At 44.4% G+C, this 25,000-nt stretch overlaps 1 protein-coding gene across 1 annotated transcript; it reads right to left on the bottom strand.

The window, feature by feature from the left end:
- Nucleotides 1–6: 6 nt before the first annotated feature.
- Nucleotides 7–24,373, bottom strand: LOC119087998 (shootin-1-like). The gene is made up of 6 exons (XM_037205718.1): nucleotides 24,049–24,373; nucleotides 22,968–23,050; nucleotides 15,060–15,169; nucleotides 11,306–11,359; nucleotides 6,491–6,611; nucleotides 7–1,795 (listed from the first exon to the last, which is right to left on the bottom strand). The coding sequence occupies exons 2-6, from the start codon at nucleotides 23,041–23,043 to the stop codon at nucleotides 1,599–1,601; spliced, it is 558 nt and encodes a 185-aa protein (XP_037061613.1). The 5' UTR covers nucleotides 23,044–23,050; nucleotides 24,049–24,373; the 3' UTR covers nucleotides 7–1,598.
- Between the last annotated feature and the right edge of the window lie 627 nt (nucleotides 24,374–25,000).

Genomic DNA, 25,000 nt, shown 5'->3' on the forward strand with positions numbered 1-25,000 from the left:
GGTTTTCAGAAAAGGGCGCTCTGACTTCTTAAATAACTGTCAATGTGAAAACACATGGCACCGGTTATCTCGGCTAAACAATTCAAGAATGGAAGACACAGCATTGGGTTACAAAGTTGAAAAGTTAATACAGCCACACATAATACTTAGATTAGTGCTTTAAGTAGATAAATTAAGTTGCAATGTGTCTCTTAAGCAGTCATTGAACAAGCAAGATGAGAAATAAATTGAGTTCCACATCGGCCTTCCTGGCATCTAACATCTCTCTGTCAACACACTGATCCTTTTCGCTGTCAATTCAACATGCATTTTGCAGACCCTGGGCCTGCAATTATTTCATTTCCTTTCTTGGAAATGTAATTTCCACTTACTTTTGGAGAATAAAAGGCAGACAAAGGGAGGGAAGGAGAGCAGTATTTTCTGATTAAGATTATCTGTGCAAAATGGTGAAGGGGGAAAAATCTATACACACATACTGAAGCATTTCTCAGAAACTAACTTGGATCTGCCAAATTGCTTTTGTGTCTGGATATTGGTTCAAATGCTGCCAGATTGCTGATGTCAAATTAGGTGTTAAACAAACTTAATAGCAAAGGCAAAGAATGAATATGGATCATCTTTCTGGGAGATGTGCAAACAGCTCCTGGCAAAGGAAGGCAACAGGACTGGGAGAAGACATGCTTTGAAAAACCACAATGAAATTAGATAAGACTGTAAGTCAGCAAGGAAGGCTATTCATTCCAAAGGAGATGGGGGATTCTCAACAGCCCCAGTGAGAGAGCGCATGGAGGAAGAAAATACCAGTTGGCAAAAATAGATCCAAATTGAATTTCAACTTCATTTGTCCAGGTTTCACCTTTTAAGCTAAGACAGCTGAAACTACAAAGGGGGGGCTCTTTCTCTCCTGACAGAACAGGAAATCAGAGGTTTAATTAACTGTGATTACAAGATTCAGCTGATCTGATTGGCCTCACCTCTTCCTTTTCATTAAGTGACAGTCTAGCTGACATCTTGGCAAGAGAATTAGTGCACAAGTGTAGACTAATTTCAAATGGAGCTTGCTATTGCTATAAAACAAATTGATCCTCTACCACACTGGTCTGCAACATGGTCAATAGTAGGATTAACCCTGACAAAGTGCCACTTGGAAGTTGGTCTCTATAGAGAACCCTCTATGTGGCACAGTCAGTCTCTAGAAAGAACAGGATGAAGGCACATCTTCCAAGGGCCAGAAAGCGAGGCTATACAAATGCAGACTCCAAAGGAGTTGGGAAAGATCTAATATCTTCTTCAGGTTAGGGAGCCGTTAAGAGTGACAGCCTAAAGACAGGTGTCTTCCGGTGCAGAAGTATCAGCCAGGTCAAATCTTTGTGAAGGAGGAGAACCCAATGGCTAACCAGTTCAGCAGGTATGGTTATTTACTTTGGAGCTGAAGGAAATCACCAAACTGGGAGCCTAGAAGCAGAAGCTGACTCAAAGGAGAGGGAAGGGGGATTGGCAGGCCACCTCAAAGTCTTTCTGAAGAGCAACAGATCAAAGAAATGCATATTAGTCATTACAGATTTGTCTACATTCTACTTAATAAAGAGTGTTGTTACTTACTGAAACGTAACCTTGGAATTCGTGCATCCTTCCAATTTACGGGGCCCTTCACCTGGCTCAGGTGTTAGGGGACACGGGCTGTTGAATTCTGCCTCCAGAGTTTTCTTGTTCAAGGCTGTTTTTGTTACACTGGATACAGAACCCAACACTGGCATGGATTTGGACTCTGAGGTGGCTAATATCCCGGTAGGACCTTAAAACCAAACACATACCTCAAGTTTAATAAATCTGTGTGATGCTTATTAATGGTACGAAAGATTAGCTGAAAAAGGCCACAGAAAGCAAAAAGGCCAAGTTGGTTAAAAAAAGTTTAAGCACATGCTTAAAGAAAAAACAAAAGTCCCTACTAGAAGCCTACTTTGCTTTGGGGGTAACTCTACCTTTCAGAGCACCGGGACCATGCTGGGAAATTGTGTGCAGACACTTAAGAGGCCACAAAATCCCAGGCCACACTCCCTTCAGTGACCCGGTCCTTAGCAATACTGCAATTGTGGAAACTGCTTCTTCTTTCCAAATATGGCTTTTCTGACAGCCCTACTTGAACCATTTTGCCTCTCAAGAGTTAATTCTTCCAAAAACTCAGCTCTGCATTTTAAACAGAAAATGGACCAATGTCAAAAGGTTCTTTCTAAAAGGCTCATGAAGACTTCTTGAGCACTAAACAGCTTTTTATGAACATTTTCATTTTAATGTGAATGAGCAGTAAGTGGATTTATTGCCTCTTAAAAATATAGACACAAGATTATAAAAATTAAGTGGCAAAGAGTTTGGGCTGTTTACCTTCTGGTCTCTGCTGCTCTTTGGGACAGGATTTAATGGCTACAATAGGGCTTGCTACTGAAATTATTGGCACAGCATTCTGGAACTCCTGGGCTAAAGCTAAGCCTCATCCCGTTTTCACCAGGTAGTATGCCTCAAAGTATACCTATCTTAAAACTTCAGAAGGACTGCTTTTAACAGAGAAACTGACTAAAGAAGCCACATACATGCAAATTAAATAATGTCAAAATGAAGTTAGAAGAAACCTTGAAGGGTGCATTGAGAACAGAACTGACGGGAGATTAAAGAGTGTCATGGGGTTGGAATGTGGCTCAGGTGGAGAAGTGCTTTGCACAGCAGCATGAAGTCAAGGGCTCCATCTCCAGCATAAACTAGGCATGGCAGTGCACACCTGTAACCCTAACACTTGGAAGGTGGAGGCAGGAAGAGCGAAAGTTCAAGGTCGTTCTTGACTATATACCAAGTTCAAGGTGACCCAGAGCTACATAGAGACCCTGTCTCAAAAATACAAAATACAAAATGTTAGTAGATCCTAATGGAATTAGCTTGGGAGTTATATTCTTTCATGTGGCTATAACTGTATCTGGAAAAACCTATCTGAGAAGGACCGAAAATCTGTTCAGCAATTCTACTGGACTCCAAGACACAGACCCACTCTGGTCTGATGACAGGGCAGGCAGGGTGGTGTCATCCCTGAGTGCTCTGTTTAGAAAGGCCCTTTCCTTCCAGCTACACTACGCCTCGTGTTTCACGGGGATAGGAAGACAGAAGGGCAGAGGGTTCAAGCAAAGAGGCTTCTGGGAAATGCAAAGTCTAATTCAAGATTTGCCTCCTCTCAGGTGTTTTGTCCTTGGTAACTTGACTGCCACACTAGACAGTGTTAAGCAGCCTGTCCTTGTAGGAAGATCTCTTTCTGAATACACCAACGCTTGCTGCTTATTTCTACATCTGAAGCTACTTAAAAAGGAGGGCAATGTGAGCTGGGCTCATGTTTTCCATACATACCAAAAAAAGAGAGAGAGAGAGAGAGAGAGAAGGCACAGTGTTTGTGATGGTGATTATTGCATTCTATCTTTCCTAAGAGTCTCTTGCTGATCTCTGACATGTCAGTCTGGCAGGCTACCAGGCTAGGGGGGAAAAGGGAACAGCAGCTAGACCCAGGAAAACAAAGCAAAACAGAGGTTCCAAAGGGCAGATGCCCAGCAGCCCAGGTTGGGTCTACAAAGCCCAGCTACCTCCTGAAGTATCCTTCCTCCACTTGTTCCCTCCCCATTTCCCGAAGTCTTAGTGTTCAAGGGCAGTGTCGCAGGCCCAAGCCTGTGCGTCCCTCATCTCTGTCACTCCGTTCCTGCCATGCACCTGGCACCTCCCCATGGAATTTTCACCTTGTCATTTCATGAGCTTTAGAGAAATTTTCACCTGACAAACTCTGTCTGTTTGGTGCTTGGAAAATCGTGGCCCACTGAGGGTAAAACCGGGGCTTTGTTAAAGATACTGAGAAAAAGCTTGTCAGCTTTCATGTTTTCTTTTTTCCCCTTGGCTATTAGGAAACTCAGAGAAAATTCTGCTTAATTACAACTTATCCCTCAGTGTGTACTGACCGTCTGCTTCACCAATAACAGATTGTAAAAAAAGTTGAGACAGGCTTGTATGTAGCCCAGGCTGGCCTCCAAGTCACTATGTAGCTGAGGATGACCTTGATCTCCTGATCCTCCTGCTTCTACCTTCCAAGAGCTGGGATTGCAGACCTGTGACACCATGCTGCTTATATGCTTCCTGGGAACCCAGGAACCCAGGGCTTTACATACTCTAGGCAAATACTCTACTAACTGAGCTACATCCCTAGTCCCTAGCTCTATTTAATTTTTATCTTTTATTCTAATTTCCCTGGAATGGAACACTGAATATTTCTACACTGGTAAAAAAAAAAAAATCAAACAAACAAACAAATAAATAAAATGAGAGATTCTTATTGTGTCTCTAAAATGTGTTCCCTCCTCCACTTGTGGAAGTATTCCCATTCCTATGTTGACTGAAACCAACATGCTGGAAATAAACTCAGAAGCAGTGAGTGATGCATGTGTTTGACTTAGTCCATGAGTGGAAAATGTTTTTGGAGAAAAGAGAAGGTGTAGAGCAAAACACACAATATAAATTATGGCAGTAAAACTGCCACATAATAAAGCCTAAAGTAGAGAGACCCACAGAAGAACCCTCAGTTAGATTTTGAGATGGCTGTGAGAGGTACCAAGTTACCAAATGGGTGAGATGAGGTGGCTGAGTAGAGGCAAAGCAACAAAAGTGTCTCAGCACACCCTCTTAACTCCCCTTTCAGGCTGTTTGCTAGGTGGGAAGTCCTTGTGTGCGATTTTTCAGACCAAACTAAACACTTAATATTTTTATGTCAATGCCCTTCCTCCTTTTCGGAATAGAGTCTCGTACTCTCCCAGAGCTCACTCTGGAGGCTCAATTGGCTCTCTAGTGTGGGGGTCCACTGGTCTCTACCTTCCCATCACTGGTTTATTTAAAAGTGTGGGGATCGAACTCAGGGAGTAATTAACTATCTGTTTAGATCACTCATATGTTTATAATAAAAGTTTAGCTGCTTATTTGGCCAATTTTGATTTGAGGAATCACTCAGTTGAGTAAATCCTCCTGTAAAGCGGAGCTTGACCATCACAGTTCCACTGTGAGTATTCTAACAAGTCCAGCCAGGCAGGGCGGGTCATGCTTATAATGCCAGCCCTAGGGAGGCTGAAGCAGGAGGGCTGCATAAGTTCAAAGCCAGCCTGGGCTACATGGCAAAACCTTGTCTTTGAAACAAACAAAATCCTTGCAACTTCAAGTTGGTCAACATGACACAACATTTTATAGATTTAAAACTTCCCAATGGATTGTTTTTGACCAAGTTGAGTCTTACAAAAGCTCATCCCAGTACCTCTGGTTGCTGATTGATTATTAGTCTTCCTTTGCTGTGATTTTTCAGAGCCGGCTTCCTGGCTAGCTCCAATGGGGAAACTTCAGAAAGGTTTTGGCTTATTGCCATCATCGAAGTCATTCAGACAACTGCACCCACTCAAAGTCAGAAACAGATCCTGTGATGCAATACATGGATAATGATGTGGCTCAAACACCCAATGACAATGGGGAGCTCACAGCTGGTGGCAGAGCTGGAGTCCTTCCCTCATGTGGTTCACAGTCACATGAATGAAATGGGTATGAAGGATGAAGATGATTTCTCTGTATTTGTTGTAACTGAGGTGTAATTCTCACTGAAACTGCAGATTGTGCCAGGCAGAGTTGGGGGCAGGGCACTTTCCATGTACCAGCTTACTTCATCTTGAGAACAATGTCACAAAGCCATTAGAGACACACAAAGAAACTGAGGCACAGAAAGGTTGAATAACTAGCCTAAGGACAAGCAATGGCCAAATGATGGACTGGGACTGAAACTCAGGATGCCTGCTTACAGACCTCCACCTGATGCTGTATCATTGACAAAATCCATCCTGATGGGGGAAGGACTTGAGGTCCATCGCTCCCTAAGGAGCTATTAGCCTATATGGGAGCTATTAGAGGATCCCAGGGAAGAAGGAGACATTTCCTTGGGCAATACAGCCACTGGTCAGCTGCCCATGTTCCTGTAAATCACCCCCCTCACTGATGCCCCTGTAGACAACAGCAATGAAACATGTAAACAACCAAAGTACAAAAACAAACAAACAAAACTCCATGAAAACAGAAGAGTGACAAGCTGGAAGAAGATCGGTGGAGGGGAGGGGAGGGGACAAGAAACTGGGGTGAATGTGATCAAAAAAACCTCGCATATGTGCATGAAAAAAACCACCCTGAATGTCTTTATATGGGGCTTTGTCCTGTGGGTCTCACACTAACCAGATCAGATCTACAAGTGCTTGATTACCTGCAAATAAAGTTGCTGATGACTATGTAAGCATCCCATGAGGTGCCACAGACACTCTTTGCCCAGCCAGTACTTCTCACTCACATTAAAAAAAACCTAAACATTTAATACTAATTTTTGGAAGATGATTCATGTTAAGGGTTTAGCAAAGGAGAGAAGGACTGTGGAGAATTCAAAGCCGCTTACTACTGCTATCTGCTTCTGCGGTCACCTTTCTGCGACGTAAAATCCTCTCTAACTCAGTTTCACTGTTCTCAGGGCCAAGGGATTTTAAGCTTCTCGAACTAGTGGATTTGTTAAGTGTCCCCTAAAACAAAAACAAAAAGGTTAATATAATATGCAAAAGAATATAAAATGCAAAACAATAAAACATCATCAAAGTCTGAACAGAATTAGGAAACAAAACAAATTACACACAAATGTATATGGGTTTCTCAAATATGCACATACATCCTCAATAACACCAAGTATTCAAAAAGACACTGCTGATGGTGGAGACCGTAGCTTCATCTCGGAAGAGTAGGCAACACAAGAACAACTCTTAGGGAGCTGACTGTAAAGATCAACCGGAGGGAGATACTTGCCCACTGGTGATGAAGATGCTGGTATGTATCCACGGAGGAGAATGGGCGCATCCACTCACCTTGGAAGGGCATCTTCAGAGAGCAGCCATGAACTACTAAGCACAAATCCTCTCTGAGCTAGAGAATTGTATGGTCTATGACTGAGTGAGTGACCCTGGCTGCACACCAGGTGGCGGTGCCATGGCTGAGAAGCAGGTACTTCAGGGCCCCCAAAGGTCTACCTGAAGAAGCAGGTTGAGCTCCCTTGACATTAGTGTGGGAGAGGAATGCTGTGGTCCTATAGGGATGGACGGACTTCCATCAGCCTGACAGACAGAACATAGATGCATTTTTCCAGTGCCTAGAACATACTGCAGACAAGAAGCCATCAAGCTAGGCTCCTCCTGAAACTGGCCTTGGCTTTCTAAGAAGACAAAGACCAGAGCAATGACTCCCCATCCAGGCCCTTCTCGAAGTACATGACCGAGTAGCTTCCCACTTCCTTTTCCACTGGAATGTCTGAACAGAGCACACTGGCATACTCCTCACTTAGAGGTGAGCATGTAGCTCATCAGTAACAAGACTTTCATGAAGTGCTCCTCCTCAGCTGTACCATAAGTGAAGGTTGGGGAGATCAAAAGACCTAAGATGTAATCAGAAGAAATGAGAAACAACCTACCAGACTTAACATCTGAGCGAGACATGGCTTTTGTCCAGCCAGGCTTGTAGCCAGGCCAGCCTCTGTATCTTGCTAAGGGCTTTTATACCTAATCCTTCCTAGCTTCCAGCTCCTGGAAGGATTCTGAGAATCCCATTGTTCAGAAATGGTAATTCTCTAGACCACTGAACAACAACAAAAGTTCCTTGTGAAAATCAGATAGTTACAAATCTCACATAGGAAAAGTTACCATAATGTTTTCATTATCTCTAAGTGGGGATCACACCCGTTTACAGATATACAAGAGGAGTAGGGTGGCCAACAAGGTCAGGAGACTGTGGTTGCTGTTAGCTGCCTAATCAATCGATGCCTGGCACGCTTGAAGAAGACTCTTACTTTATTCGGGCATGTGATATGTTTCCCCCGGAAATGCAACATTTTGCTTTTCAAGATTTATAAACTATCCAGAAGGAACATGACGTGTAATTTTACAACAGCTTATTTAAGTTTAGAAGTGAGATGATTTGGTTTACTGGGTTGTAGGTCTCTATCTACTTGTTGCTAGAGAAACACAGTGAGGTATGATTGTTCCTGGAAATTAAAGAAAATGAATGGCCACTTTCCACACACTTGAAAAGAACGCAAAGAACAAGTATCCCATGTTATTTCTATTTAAGCTTCTGGGAAACTTACCATTTGAAACGCTTGCGAGTAGCTATTTAAAACTACAGTTCTCATGAAAATAACTTATAGAGCAGTCACATTGATTCTCAAGGCCACTGCATGATTGTCCCCAACGGAAACGGCTGTTGAAAAGGAAACTACATGCTATCTGCTGTTGTTAAATTTATCACTTGCTTGACCCTTCAGCTTTCCCTTTGGATACCAGTATTATTTTTCCCCAAATCCAGGCTGTGATGAACGGGGTGCCTAAAGAATCTATTTTCCAAGTTCTAACTTGTGAACCCCCAATTCTTTGTTCGTTTACCGACTGACAGGATTGATGTAGCTTATGTGCGAGTAAGGTTGGAGGCACTGGCTCCTGGAGGACAGGACATTTCTGTGTGACTCTCGAGTGAAATAAAGCTCCTGAGATCATTTTACTTCTCTACTGGACTCATAAAGTGCACCAGCCAGAAGTAGGCTCAGAAGCCATGTGGTACACACAGTTACCTCACTTTACAAGCAATGGAACCCAGTGAGGCTCAGGGCCATGGTCAGGCCCCACAGTGAGCCAGAGACAGGTCTAAGTTTTAGATGTAGATCGAAATCCCAAATAGTAATCTACTTCTGATCACCATTGTCACTCAGAAGTCTTGGTCCCCATGCACCTAGAATGTTAAAAATGTCACCATACTAATAACTGCCAGGTGACAATACATATTGGTCAACAATTGCTGCCCCTGTCTGGAGTGGTGTGATACTGCCTCTGTCCCTCTGATCTACAGAAGGAGTTTGCAGATTGATTTGTATCTGTTCGTTCTTTGGAAATCGCCAGTGCCTCCCTCAGACTGTGGATTTCAATGACAGTGTGCCTCCAAAGCCTCCACTTTCTAAACCTTAGACCTTCTATGTGAACACAAGAAATAACTGGTATAAAATGTCCAGCTTGGAAAACTAAGTGATGTTGTGAGTTTGGAAAAATGAGTTTAATCAATGCTGATGCTTTAAAAATTGGCTTGAAAATTGTATGCATTAAAAAAAAAAGAGTAAGTTTTCTAGCTCTCCCTCGTCAGAGACTTATATATCTAATTTCTCTCTGTAGTCCAAAGCTCTAGGTCATACACTGTGGGTTACAGTCATTTTTAGCGGAAATGTCCCCGATGAAGCCTTCCGGTTCTCTGTAGTCTAGGAGATCTGAACACCTATCCATTGTGTCTCCTGGGACAGGTGCTCAGTTCCCGACTTGAGGGTCACTGTAGTTCTTAACACTTGCTTCATAGGTGTCATGATCACCGGGCTGGTATCTGCTTTCCTCAGAACTAACTGTGATGACCCTTACAGTGTGGGCTCCAGCCGGAAGCACCCAGAAGTACACTGTACTGGCACCCCATTTTCTCCCACACAAGAATGGATGTGGTTTCTTGGCCCCAGACACTGGGGCCATCCCTCAAACACAATTCTGCTGGGGTAGAAGAGAGTTATCATTTGGCAAAGAAGAAAGAGAGGACCAGGACCAGAGTCCACTCTCAAAAAAACAAAAAACAACAACAAAAACCTTAATACAAAGAAATATTATTTCCAGAATCATTATTATTAGTGATACATGAATATCAGAAAAGGCAGACCTAGGGCAAGGATGAAACAACTTTTAAAAATATTTTTCACAAATAATAAATAATCCCACAAATCTATCTACATGAAGTAATATAAAATTATAGTGAATATTATATTGAAAAGTGACATTTAAGCTGTGGATGTAAATCAGTGACGCAGGCGCGCACACACATACACGATGATGCTAAATTTATTAAACTTGCTACCATCCACCATTATCTACCATTGGCATATTTTTTCTTAATAAATTATCTCACATAGATGTTTAATTTTCTTAATAAACCAAATTTTTAATAAGTCAAGCAATGGTTGATTCTCAGACATCAGAACTGCTCTTCTCCCGCTCATGAGGCCCCAGGAACTTCTTCAACTACAGGAATTAGCATTCAAATACGAGGCAACAAAAGGGGCTGTCACCGGGCAGAACCCTGTGCAACAAAATCTTCCCATCATAGGATCCATCGGGTAATAGCTGCGTCCTTTGTCGGGGGTATTCTAATCCTTGATTCTGTAGGTAGGCCACCACTGTTAGCCAGTGATACACCGCTCTTCAGGGCTAATCCCACTCACTTAAAACTAAAGCAAACTAATTAAACCATTCTGTGTGAAGTCACTGTTTAAAGTCATTCTTGATGAAAATGATGTTGTTTACCATCATTATGCAGATGTCTACACGTGATGCTTAATTAGCACAGTAACAAACAACGGGGGATTATTCCTGCACCCCCCCACGTTTGTTGACTTACTATGCATAATAACAAGGGTGGGCTGGAATGGGGTCTGAAATGGAGATCAGACTGAAGCACTTCCTGACTGCTGGAGAGGGGAGCCAACAGTGATTCCACCAGCCACAGCTCCCACTTGGGAAGAGTTACAGGGCTGGAGGGCTAGAGGTGGGCAGGTGCATGTTCACCAGTAGGCAGGATTACTTTTAGAGAATGAAATTGGTGACATAAGGACTTTTCGTGGAACTGGAAATCTAGATCAGCTGATCCAATGCTTGCCTAGTGGGCTTGAAGCCTTTGGATGGATCACCACCTATAAAATGGGTGTGTAGTGCATGCCTGTAATCCCAGTGCTTGGTAGGCAAAGGCAAGATCATTTCAAGTTCCAAGCCAGCCAGGGCTGCATAAGAGGAAAAGCAGATAGGAACTGGCCCCTTCACATGAGGCCATCATAGGCTGGAAGCTCGGATTTACATGTAGGCTCCAGGAATTCCACTCTCCTCCCTCAATGCCAACACTCCTATCTATTACAATTCTGTTATCAGAAACAGGAGCTGGTCCTCACTGGGGCCAGAGACTGGCCCCTCCTGCTGCACTATCAGGACTGGGGTGCAAGAGAAGCAAACATTTGACACATGTGCTAGAGGGAGCCATAGGCACAATCCAGTAAACAGCCCAAAGAAATAACCCTAATAATCAATGGACATAAAACACACCAAAAACAACTCTCCATGAAAAGTCAGACTGCTACCCCAGAACACAAAACAGTGATTCTTACCAGTATTCCCTTCAGCTCATCCACTGCGCTTTCTGAGCCCTTTAAGGAGTCTGGCTGCAATTCAAAAGCGGAAAAAGAAATTACTGAATGATTCAGTTTTTCTGAAACTGTTTATTAAGTGTGTGGGGGTGGGGTGTGGAGGGAAAGAAGGGGGAGGGAGAGAACAACCTGCAGGAGATTTTTCTTCTACCCTGTGGGTCCCCGGAATCGAACATGGGTCATCAGGCTTTAACACACTTTGGGGGCAAGTGCTTGAACTCACTGAGCCATCTTGCTGGCCCAAATCAAGATTTCTATGTGGTAAGTTGTTGGTGAACTTTGTGGGGGTAGGAGGGTGTACGTGTGTTCATTCGTGTTTTGTGCACGAGAGCGTGCACCCACAGGCATAGACCCGGTGTCCTCTTCACTGCTCTGCATCTTGCTCCCTTGAGACAAGTCTCTCATCAAACATGCAGCTTGACTTTTGGCGATGCTGACAGTCAGCAAGCCTCCTTGGGCCTCCCTTCTCTGCCCTCTGTTCCACCCCCACCCTGGGAAGGTGCTAGGGTTACAGGCATTCACAGCCATGACCAGCTGGGTGCTGGGGATCTGAACTCAGGTCCCCATGCTTGTGTGGCAATCACTCTTTCAGAGCCACCTTCCTGACTCCTGTTTCCCCACTTAAGATTTAGGGAGTGGGGATTAGCCATTTCAATGCTTCCAGTAGCCACTGAGTAAAAACTTACAAGGTATATTTAAAGCAAAAAGATTCAGGCTACCTCCTTCTAAATATTAAGGTGCCTTGTGGGTATCATCCTATCTACAAAAGAACTTATGCATACTAGATTCTAAAGATTTGATTCTTAGACAGAGCATAAATTTCTGCCGGCAAAGGAGTGAGAAGACTGTGCCAGCAGAGAACCCCACCGCTCGCTCAGTTCCAGAACCGTCAGCTGACAGATGGGCCTTTTGCAGTGAGACTACATGGGTGGGGTGGGGGATGGACGACAAACACCTCAGAAGGACACCGCCCAGGAAGAACCCCTGGTGCTGGAGCCATCAGGCCTGACATCCTGAGCTCAATTCTGGGCCTTGTGGTGAAAGGAAAGAACTGACTCCTCCAAGTTGTTCTCTGACTCCCTTTACACGCGCGCGCGCGCGCACACACACACACACACACACACACACACACACACGATCTCATTTCCATTTTTCAAAATGAGGACAAAATCAGGCTGAGACATTAAACTTTCACAGCCCAGGTTTTCTGAGAAATGAGCTTTCCCTCTGTATCAGACATCAGCTCTCTGACACTAATTTCATCCATGCCAGTTCTACCTACCTGCAGTATCAAGAGATTTGGAAAATAGGCCAGCAAACAATTATCCTCAAGACAGGCTTCCTCTTTCAGGAAAGCTGACAACTGTGTCTTCTGAACGAATGTCCTGCTAAAAGCCTGCTCAAAAGCGCTGCCATGTACCTGCATGGCCCTGGCTGCTGGGGTCTTCTGAAGTCTGGACCACATACCATCAGACTGTGACATTCTGGGACTTGTGGTCCCAGGGAAGGAGTTTGGACTCCAGCGCACCCTGACCATGTCAGCAGAGGTCACTCAGTGCTACCCCACACAATCTGCCGGCGGCCAGTGAAGAGCCAGCTGTCCACTGACCCTCTCTGTTGTTTTTCAGATTTTGAGCTCACATGAAATAAGGTTCAATTGTTGCAAGAGAAGAAAGCAGGAGAAGGGTGTCCTGAGGCTGAGAGTAGACACAGAGCAGTGCTGCTTTAAGATGCTATTTGTTTGTTTTTTGTTTTGTTTTGTTTGAGATAGGGTCTTACCCAGACTGGCCTCCAACCCATGGCACTCCTCCGACCGGGGTCCCCCGAGTGCTAGGATTGCAGGCGTGAACCTTCACACCAAGCTCAACATTTTCACTTTAAATTAATTTGGTTTTATTATAGTGCTATATTTTCCTCTAGAAATAGTTTGCTCTCATTTATTTTTTTCCATAATAGTTGTGACATAAAAGTAAAATAAAATATTGTCTTTGCAAAGTGGCACCCAGACCCTTCATTTTAAAATGTTTTCATGTTTCATGTCGATTGATCCTTACAATAGTCCCCTTGAGTCGCACACTGAAGGGCCTGGCTGCGGCTGCAGGGCCGTTCTACCCAGCTTCCGCCTGTCTTCATCTTCCTTTCCTTGGAACCCTGCTTCCAGATCACTGGTCCACATCTCCATGGCACGGCTGGCTGAAACTCCTGGCTGCTTAGCTGTGAATCTGCGCTGTGAGTTGGGTAAGACCACGGTCTGCCTTGCCGGGCTGACTTGCCTGCTGGTGACCAAGTGACAACTGTAGAGGCACCTTAGAACTCAGTCCTCACACTGGGAGTTCAAGAAGTTAGAGGGGCGTGGCCTCGGGGCTGAGGAGAAGGCTTCAGGTAAACTGCTTGTCATTTGAAAAGAGCTTGGTGCAGTGGCGTGTGTTTATAATCCCAGCCCTGGGGAAGTGGAAATCGGAAAATTCCCGGGGCTCACCAGCCAGCCAGCCTGACCTAGTCAGCAGACTCTAGATCAGTGAGAGACCCTGTCTGTCTCAGAAAAATAAGGCAGGTGGCATCGTGAGGAGAGACTCCTCAGTTTTCCCTTGCCTCTCCCCACATGCATGAACATGCACACCCACAGATGTGTGCATCTGCACAAACATACACGGACACAAAGGTACAGATGTGCTTTCACACACACCCACACACGCACTCACTCACAAAAGAGGAACAATCTTGGAAGGAAACAGAAGCAAGTCACAGACTATGATGAACAAAGAAGGAATAGAAGTCTGTCCACATCTCATTAGAGTGAGGAAAGAAAGGATATTTTTTTCAAGAGAAATCTCAAAAACTATTACTGGGCCTATCTGAACGTGATAGACAGCCACAAGGAGGGAGGGAGGCCTGCAGTGGGCTCTCAGCTTGGATCCCTCACTGTGCTACTTAGGAGGCAGCTGCTGGCACGCAGGCAAACCAGCTTAGCCTACCTGTTCTAGCTGGTCTTAGTTCTCTTCCACTATTACTGTGTGGTCCCCCTACGCCCGTCCACCAACACACACACACACACACACACAGAAGCCTCAGGGAGGCAAGAGTGCTGTCTGCCTTATTTAACACGAAGCAGATACTCAGAAACTCAGAAGAGAACACGGAATTAAAAAAAAAAAAAAAGGGGGAGATAGCAAGTGTTACTTGTCTGATATGATGACTTTCATCAACACCCCTCTGGAAGAGATAACAACACTGGACAAAAACATGACACACCTTCCAAACCAGTTTAGGCTCACCTGCGGTCACAGAGCCCTCTCAAAACAGGATCATAGGGAAGAGAAAGCTTTTTGGACATATTAGTCTTCCAAGCCTTGGCATCAGTCTTGATATAGCTTTCATCAAATTCCTAACTTGTACATTAAAAAAAAAAAAGGCAAGGGACTGGAGAGATAGCTCAGCAGTAAAGAGTACTGGATGTTCTTTCAGAGGGAGGACCAGGGTTTGACTTCCAGCACCCACGTGGTAGCTCACAACCACCTGTAACTCCAACTCCAGGGGCTCTGACGCCCTCTTCTGGCCTCCTTGAATACCAGACATGAACACAATGCACAGGCACACATGCAGGCAAAATACCCACCCACCTATAACCTCCATCACCGCATGCGCGCGCGCGCGCGCACACACACACACACACACACACACCAAACAACAGAGTGGAGTGCACAGTTGTACATACCTTTGTCTTGGGTCTGGCGGTCTGGTTAACTGGTCTAAGATGAACTCCCTTTTTAATTCTGTCCATCATCTCTTCCACTGCTTGTCTCTTCAGGTCTGTGACTTCCTCAGCTGTGTGAAAAAGACAGACAGAAATCATCCTAGGATATAAGAAACAGCTAATTCCTCTTTCTGGTAACTTGGAGACATTGTGCTGTGTAATTAACAGAAATCATTTTTCAGACAGTGGCAGAACACCAATAACTCACCAAGGGTAATGGCTACCCTGTGGAAACTCTTTAAGTAATATATTTTTTAAGTAAGAAAAATTTCTTATCAGAGCACTTAGAATTACAACAATCAAAGTCAAGTTTGTAGCATGGAAATCAATAGCTTCTCACCTATGAGAAACAAAACAGATTTGGTTCATTCATTAACACAAGAATAAAACTTGGAGACATGGATATCTCCAGGTCTCCTCCTCACCCACCCCACCCCACCCACCCCACCCCATCCCACCCCATCCCCCCACCCACCCTACCTACCCCACCCCACCCCACCCCATCCCACCCTGTGTGTGTGTGTGTGTGTTGTGTGTGTGTGTGTGTGTGTGTGTGTGTGTTGTGTGTGTCTGGGATATATGCACATGTTTGAGTGCCTCTGTGCACACATACAAAGACCATAGGAACACACTGGGTGTCTGTCTGTCTGGGGTATATGCACATGCTTGAGTGCCTCTGTGCACACATACAAAGACCATAGGAATACACTGAGTATCTGTCTGTCTGTCTGTCTGTCTGTCTGGGGTATGTGCAGATGTTTCAGTGTCTGTGCATACATACAAAGACCACAGGAGCACACTGAGTGTCATGCTCTGTCACTACCCATGTTACTCTTTTGAGACAGGGCCTTTCACTAACCCTGGGGCTACGTTGCCTGGTGGCCAGCGAGCCCCAGCAATGTCCCTGTCTCGACCTCCTGGTGCTGGTGTTACAGGCACTTGTGTAGCCAAGCTCTGCTTTTTAAGTGGGTGCGAGGCATCTGAACTCAGGTCTTCATGCCAAGTGCTCTTACCCACTGAGTCATCTTTTCAGCCTCCTCCAGGTTTTTCAGAAATGCAACTCTATACCTTCCCCAAATCAACCATTTTTGCCGCAAAGATGTTTTTATAAGTTATAACATTCTGTATGTCAAAATGAATGAAAGCCTGTCCAAAAGAAGATCAAAGAGACGTCCTCTTTCTTTTTGTTTTTGTTTTTTTTTTTTGAGACAGGGCTTCTCTATGCAGCCCTGGCTGTCCTGGAACTCACTCTGTAGACCAGGCTGGTCTAGAACTCAGAGATCCACCCCCTCTGCCTCCGGAGTGCTGGGATTAAAGGCGTGCGACACTATTGCCTGGCCAAAAGCTGTCGCCTTTATAGGGAAGAGTCAAGAGACAAACAGCAAGCAGCCAAACCTATTTTCAACCCCATCTTATGTGGAGGAATCATGCAGAAAGGCAACATTTAAGCAAACCTTATTTCAAGTCTTTTAAAACTGCCCGTGTTTTAAAAATAACAAACATGCATCCAGCAATAAATGAAAAGACGCAATTAAATGTGATTACAAATTTTAGCTTTCAGAGTTGGGGTATAGCTGAGGAGCAAAGTACTTACCTACTATGTATGACAAATTCAAACCACTTGTTGTCCAACTGTGTGTGTGTGTATGTGTTGCACACATGTGGAGGCCAGAATAGGAGCCAGGTGTCTTCTTCTATCGTTCTCTGCCTTACTGACTTGAGACAGGGTCTCTCATTGAACTTTAAGCTTGTCATTTGGTTAGGCCAGCCAGCCAGGAGGCTCTTAGAATCTGCCTATCTCTGTCTTCAAAATGCTCGGGCTGTAGGCATGCAAAAGTCTTGGTTTGTTTTATGTGGAGTTGAACTCAGTTCCTCATGCTAACAGAGTGAGCATTCTCCATTGAACTACCTCCTTAGACCCAACTGTCTAGTTTTTGCCTTGCTTTGTTGCATGTACAGCAATCAGAGGGATAAAGATGAGTTAAACTGAAACCTGTTTTTCTCATAGAATTGCTTGACTGAAGATATGGAGTCATTTTGGAATATCTGTCACCAATAACATGCTTCTACACCTATATTATTCCTGGTGAACGTGCTTCAGCTAACTTGGCAAGGCTAGGTTCCATAGAGACCTAATCTGCATGGCGATTACTCAAGTCTTCTGATTGACTTCTGAAGTCTGGGCTTTAGACAGATGTTGTAGCTGTACTTTTGAGTAGGGATGCCTAAGCCCCACAAAGGCTGCCTTCTAGATGAAGGAGACCATAGATATCCCTAAACTAATTAGTGCTAGTTTCAGGCCTAACTCGTGGCTTCTTTCCTGAGAAGACTCCGTGTGGCCCTGTGGAGTCATTCCTTATCTATGGGAACACCAGAATGTAGAAGTTTCCACTATCCTCAACTCTGTAGCACCAATGCCTGCACCACTGCTACATTCACAGTACAATCTGACTTCAAAGAAAAGTCTGTCCTCAGAAGCTACTGAAATGCTAAGAATTAAAAGGTCTAGCCAGGCAGTGGTGGAGCACTCAGGAGGCATAGGCAGGTATATCTCTTATGAGTTGGAGGCCCGCCTGGTCTACAGACTAAGTTCCAGGACAGTCTCCAAAGCTACAGAGAGAAACCCTGCGTGTGTGTGTGTGTGTGTGTATGTGTGTGTGTGTGTGTGTGTGTGTGGTGTTTCATTGTGGAACATGTTCCAGATCCAAGCATCTTATCTTTTGACAGATGTCTTAGTTACTTTTCTCATTGCTGCAACAAAGTATCTGAAAAAGCTACCTAAGGAAAAAAGGGTTTATTTCAGCTCAGTACCTGAGTAAAGTCCGTTACTGTGGGGAGTCCAGGCTTCAGGAGTGTGAGCCCAGTGGTCACTCTGCAGTCAGGGAGCAGAGGATGGATACTAGCGTTCTCCCTTTTATTCAGTCTGGAACCCCCACAGTCCTACCCACACTTAGGATAGGTCCTTTCACCTCCACTAACCTACTTCTTTGTGGGAATGCCCACAGATTTGTCTCCTGGGAGAGTCTAGATCTTGTTGAGTTGACAATCAGTAGCAACCATCATACAAGGCAATATGGGAAACACATCACCAAAGTTAGAACTCACCAACAAATGAAAACTGGTGGATACTTTGGGGTGATCAACTGTGTGCCCTTAAACAGCAATTTGGGGCTACAGAGCTTATTCTGATGACTCACAAATATCTACAAGGGGACAGGCAAGAAATTCACCCTCATTCATTCCCTTGATGTCCAAACATCTACTGTGCATACATAGTGCTTTTCTGACCCTGTTCAAAAGGAGACAAAACGCAGGTCTCATACATAAGCACCTGGCACAAGATGTGACTTAGTCTTAGGAACTCAGAAACCAGCTTCAAAGCACCCCTTTTTTATTTTTATTTTTTGGTTTTTGTTTTGTTTTGTTTTTCAGAAAGGCTGCCATTTTGAGTGAGACTAGGAAGAGCTGCATGGCAAAAGGAATACCGCCTACCAACAGATTAGCACTCTGCAAGGAATGACTGCAGCCCAATTAAACGCACCACACAAAAACTAATTAAGGCAGACAGATGGAGAATTACGGGCCACACCATTCAAATCTGCTACAGCATCTACCAGCAGGAATTTAAAGTAGTTCCTTATATTTGCTTGCCAGAATCATAGTGATAATTCAGAGAAGTGCCACTATCTGTATTGTGCACAGATTATAAACCAGGCTTTAATTTCTCAGCCTTTTTTCCCCAAATATAAAGGCTTAATTGGTCTTAAGGAAAAGAAATCACTCTTATCAGCTTCCCTACTCAGGCGCAACACAAGGGCAGCACGAGCTAGCTGCACAAGCTTTCTTCGTCTCACCAACCTGTTTTTGAAATAGCAAAAAGCAATCTATATGAACTTCTGAACTATTAAGCAGTTCTAATAAACTGGCACGAATCACCTACGGAGCGCTCATGGTATGTTTTGTAATTCTTTCTGCAATCACACAGTTGGTAATTGTCTCACAAAAGCATGTAATCAGAGGGACAATGGAAATATGCAGGATGCTGGAGATTAGAGAAAGGGGGCTAATGAAGACAACAGGTCTAATGTTATTGAAAAAAAAATCAAAGGTTCTTTGAGTTAGTGCTTTAAGGTCAGTCTTGGATCAGAAAGCTACATGTAATTAATTGGGGCTTAAATTTTAAGACCCATTTGGAAAATAAGTTAGATCTTAAAAGAAGAGAGAGAAAGAGAGAGAGACCCACAGACGAAATCATCACCTTGTCACTCAATCAAATCTCCAGTTATTACCAAGAAGAAATGAAATTTCTTTTTACATCCTGTTTTGCTGTATATTTTTAAAGAAGGCATTGAAAACTAAGCCACCATATATCATTGTGATGCTAAAAACTACCAAAAGGGCACATTATGTTTGAATAAGTTTAGAACTGACCTACAGGTTATAAAATTAAGGAAATTTCTTGACTACAGTATTGCCTCGTCCCAAAAGGGATTATGGGGTTATGGAGATGGCTGAGTAGGTAAGAACACTTACTATAGAAGCATGAGGAGCTGAGTTCAAAGCCTTAGAACTCATGTAAAAAATTGAGTATGGCTGTGACACTGCACTGTTGTGGACAGACAAAGGAGGTCCGGAGGGCCTTGCTAAATGCCCATCTAGCTCTGGGTTCAATAGGAGAATTCTCTGAGGAATAAGGAGGAGGGTGATGGAGCAGGGTACCTGATGGTCTCCTCTAGCCTCTGCACACACACAAATTTGTGCATCTGCACCCATATATGTGCAGACACCACCATGAATACCACCACAACTGCCACACACACACACACACCCTTGCTCAGAGAGCAGGCTGAAATATGTGCAAATTACTCATACACCAGAGTCCAGCAGAAGCTGAGGATGGGCCAATACATCCTTAAAGCAATGGAATTCAAAGCAAAATGCTACAGCAACAGAGATATCTTAGTTAGCTTTAACTGTCAACCCGGCACAACCTAGAGTTGTCTAAGAAGGGAGTCTCAACTGATTACCCAGATCAGATTGGCCTATGGTGGACTGTCTTGATTATTAATTGAGTAGGAGGGCCCAGTCCACTGTGGGTGGCACCATTTCCTGGGCAGGTAATCCTGGGTTGTGTAAGAAAGCTACTTAAGCCAGAGTGTTGGCTTATACCTTTAATCCCAGCACTAGGGAGGCAGAGGCAGGTGTATTTCTGTGAGTTCCAGACTAGCCGGAGCTTCAGGGATGAGGGGAGGAGGGTGAGGGTGAGGGTGGTACTTATGTATGAGCCTTTGAGCCAGCAAGCAGCTTTCGTCTATGGAAAGCTCCTGCTTGAGTTCCTGCCCTGACTCCCCTCACTGACAGACCATGCCCTGTAAGCTGAAATAAACCTGTTCCTCCCCCTATATTTCGTTTGGCCAGTGTTTTTATCACACCAACAGAAACCAAACTAGAACAGGCTAATGAACCACCTGTGTGGGTTATGAATATTAATAAGCAGGTGAAGGTAGAGAAGGAGCCTGGGGTACACAGGAGAATGTGGAATTCCAACAGTGTCTTACTGAAGCTCTGGCTACAGGAGCAGTAGAGTAAGGCCACACAGGAGCCAGTGTCTATCAGGAAAGAGGTAGTGCTCCAGCCAGAGAGTGGGGCAGACGTGAAAAACAAGGAGGAAGTAAAGGTAGAGAGTTGTTGGAAAGCACAATACAGACTTTGGGTTCTAGACTGACACTGTGAGAAACACAGACATGCCCTAAGACCTAAGATGACACAATTAGACTTGTGATTTAAAAAAGTCACTCTGCTAGTGCATAGACTGGAGAAGGCAAAGGGGGTCAGAAAGAACCTTATATAGACATGGACTTGCAGCTGGCAAGTTCAGGGGCACTTTGGAACACATGCTGAGCAACCTTGGTTCTAATTGGGGCTCAACGTTGTGAGGCACAACGGGCCAGGATTCTAGCCCAGTTTCAAAGCTCTTCTCTCATGGCTGCTACCCTCTGAGCTCTGTGTATGGACTCTGAATCAGCCACTGGTATCTCTGTTCAATGCTTCTGCTCAGTCCCTCTCCTTCCAGCCCATCACACATGGTCTTATAGACCTCCATTTTCCAGCAACTTTCAAATTCCACCTTCCTAGCTAGACGACTAGGTACCTACTTCCTGAATCCATCTGTCTTTCTGTGCAGACAGCTGTCACCCTGTCTGAGCTTCCTAGGCTGAAGCATCAACACTCCTCTGCCCACCTGCCATGCTCACCCTTCTCCATTCTTGTCTTTACTCCTCCTGAACTTCAGCCGGAGTGACTTGGCAAAGATAAACCCCACTGCTTTGGGAACCTCTTCCCTGGCTCCCAAGTCAAAGGTGTAGAATGTTCAGTTTTATGGTGCATGAAGCTCTTTCCCTGCTTCAGACCTTTGAACCTACCACTGTGCTGTCTGGGCAACTATCATCCTAAACACCATCTCACCAATGTTCCAAATCAGCTTGAATGTTGCCTTCTGACACCAGCAGTCCACCATCATAGTTTTTCAGAAACACATGCTTCTTCCCACAGTGTTTCCCAAAAATAATGTTAAAGAATATCACATTTACATGGACAGTCCCTTGTTCACATCATGTCTGATTATACCAGAATATGACTTCAGTGTCTTGTACGTTCAGCATGTGAAACTGTAGTAGTATATAACTGATAAGATACTTGATAAAATCTCAACTCCCTTGTTGTCATTGAAGATAAAACGTCTTTCTCCTCTCCATGAGTAAACTGGGAAGGAGGAGGGGCAATAGAGAGGAGAGGAGGGGGGATGAAAACATGAGGGAACAGGATGGTTGAGCTGGGGGAGGGACCGAATGGGAGAGCAATGAAAGAGATATCTTGATAGAGGGAGATATTATTGAGTTAGGGGAAAACCTGGTGCTAGAGAAATTCCCAGTAATCTACAAGGATGAGCCCAGTTTAGACTACTAGCAGTAGTGGAGAGGGTGCCTGAACTGGCCTACCCTGGTGATCAGATTGGTGAATACCCTAACTGTCATCATAGAGCCTTCATTCAGTAACTGATGCAAGCAGATGCAGAGACCCACAGCCAAGCACTGGGAGTCCAGTTGAAGAGGGGGAAGAGGGATTATATGAGCAAGGGGGGTCAAGATCATGATGGGGAAATCTACAGAGACAAATGAACCAAGCTCATAGGAACTCATGAACTTTAGACCGACAGCTGTGGAACCTATATCAGACTGGACTAGACTCTCTGCATATGGGAGACAGATGTATAGCTGCGTCTGTTTGAGGGGTCCCTGGCAGTGTGATCAGGATCTATCCTGGTGCATGAGCTGGCTTTCTAGATCCCATTACCTATGATCGGACACCTTGCTCACACTTGAGGCAGAGGGGAGGGACTGGGTCCTGCCTCAACTGAATGTACCAGGCTTAGCTGCTCCCCCATGGGAGAACTCACCCTTTTGGAGAAGGGGATGAGGTTAGACGAGGGTTGGGAGGAAGGGATAAGAGGAGGATCTGTGGCTGGTATGTAAAATGAACAGAAAACAATTTTTTTGAATGAAAAAAAAAGTCTTTCTCCAAATTTCCTTTGGAATTACTCCTCCATCATGCCCCAAATGACCTGTTCCCAAACAAAAGCACATTTCTTAAAACAGTTTCTTGTATTGACAGTGGCGTGTGCACACATGATCTTCTCTAGACAGTAAGCTATAGGAAGGCAATGCCCATTATTGAGTTCCTTCTTGTGGTTGCTCTTTACACTTCTCTTCAAACAGTCTATTCAGGGCCAAAGAGCTCAGCAAACATCAGTTACTGATGAGCTGTCCACCATCGCCCACTTAACGGAAACCGAACAGACATCAGGCTTACCTGTTTCTGGTTGAGTCGCCTTTTCTTTCTTAGCGCTACTGCCACTGGGGTGGGATCGTTTCCGGATCATAGACATGAGGGAGCTTTGGGAAGAAGAAAAAGATTCCAAAGAAATTAGTGGCTGCCTTATTGTCCAGCTGATAAAATGAATAAGTTGTTTGCTGGTGTTTGCTTGTTTGTTTTGAGACAGGGTTTCTCTGTATAGACCTGGCTGTCCTGGAACCAGGGTGGCCTCAAAGTCACTCAGAAATCCACCTGCCTCTGTCTCCCGAGTGCTGGGATTAAAGGTGTGCGCCACCACCGCCAGGGTAAAATGGATAGTTCTAAATGGTCAATGATAACCCAACTCTCCTGTACTTGCATGATTAGAATCTGAGCAACCTGCTTTCTGCTTTTGTCAATATTACCATTTTCACCAGCTTACAGAAAAGGAAAATGCCCTAGTTTCCTGTGGTGGTATTGTATTCCCCAAAATATTGTGCACCCTAGTAAACTTATCTGGGGTCAGAGAACAGAACAGCCACTAGATACAGACGCCAGAAAATGGTGGCACTCACACCTTTAATCCTATCACTTGGAAGGCAGAGATCCATCTGGATCTCTGTGAGTTTAAAGCCACACTGGTAACAGCCAGGCATGGTGACTCACACCTTTAATCCCAGGAAGTGATGGCAGAAAGCAGAAAAGTATATAAGGCGTGAATACCAGGAACTAGTCTGGTTAAACTTTTGGCCTGGTTAAGCTTTTAGGCTTTTGAGCAGCACAGTTCAGCTGAGATTCATTCTGGATAAGGACTCAGAGGCTTCCAGTCTGAGGAAACAGGATGAGCAGAGGAAATTGGCAAGGTGAGGTAGTTGTGACTTGTTCTGCTTCTCTGATCTTCCAGCATTCACCCCAATAACTGGCCTTGGGTTTGTCTTTATTAATAAGACTCTTTAAGATTCATGCTATAGTTTCCTGTACAAAACTATCTGATCACTGGAAGGTGGGACTGATGGTCACCATCAATGCACACAGCTTTATAAAAGGAAATAGATGTATAAAAAAATACAGAACTAGTTATCCAAGAAGTACTGGTTACCTATGAAGGACATTCCAGACACAAGGAAGGATGAAAGAATCAGGAGTGTGTTTGACATAAAAGAGCAGTATAGACAGGGTCTGTGGTCCAGTGGTGGTATTCTCACTTATTGAGTGTGGGCCCCTGCGTTCGATCCCAGCAGAGCAGGATAGATGCCATCAGTAAACATCTGCCTATGAAACAGGAGTATAGAATATCCAGCTGTGCTCAGTGTGGGCCAGGTACCTGGGGACAGAGCTTATTTGCACTACTATCTCTCAAGCCTAGGTTTTTAAAAGTACACATAAAATCTGAATTATGACCAACTGGACCACATTAAAATTTAACAAACCTACGTGCCATTAAAATGCATTATGAAGAGTAAAAAGACAAATTAGACACGAGGATAAATGTATTATCCTTAAATAGATAAAAGAATTCTACGAATGAATCAAACACAGAATACAGCCTAATTAAAAATGAAAAAAAAATCTTGAAAAACCATGAAAGATGATGCCCCAAGTTTCCAACACACAAACAAAAAGTGCTTGATTTTCTTTGCTTTTTAATTATTATTTTTTTTGTTTTATAATTTAATTTAATTTTGCATATCAGCCATGGATTCCCCTGTCCTGTCCCCTCCTGCCCCGGCCCCTGCCTTCCCCCCAGCCCACCCCCCATTCCCATCTCCTCCAGGACAAAGACTCCCCTGGGGATTCAGCTCAATCTGATAGATTCAGTCCCCTCCTCCCAGGCTGAGCGAAATGTCCCTGCATAAGCCCCAGGTTCCAAACAGCCAGCTCATGCACTGAGGACAGGTCCCGGTCCCACTGCCTGGATGCCTCCCAAACAGATCAAGCCAATCAACTGTCTCACTTATCCAGAGGGCCTGATCCAGTTGGGGGCTCCTCAGCTATTTGTTCATAGTTCATGTGTTTCCATTAGTTTGGCTATTTGTCCTTGTGCTTTTTCC

This window comes from Peromyscus leucopus, chromosome 1 (genome assembly GCF_004664715.2).
Source record: "Peromyscus leucopus breed LL Stock chromosome 1, UCI_PerLeu_2.1, whole genome shotgun sequence".
Classification (NCBI taxonomy): Eukaryota; Metazoa; Chordata; class Mammalia; order Rodentia; family Cricetidae; genus Peromyscus; species Peromyscus leucopus.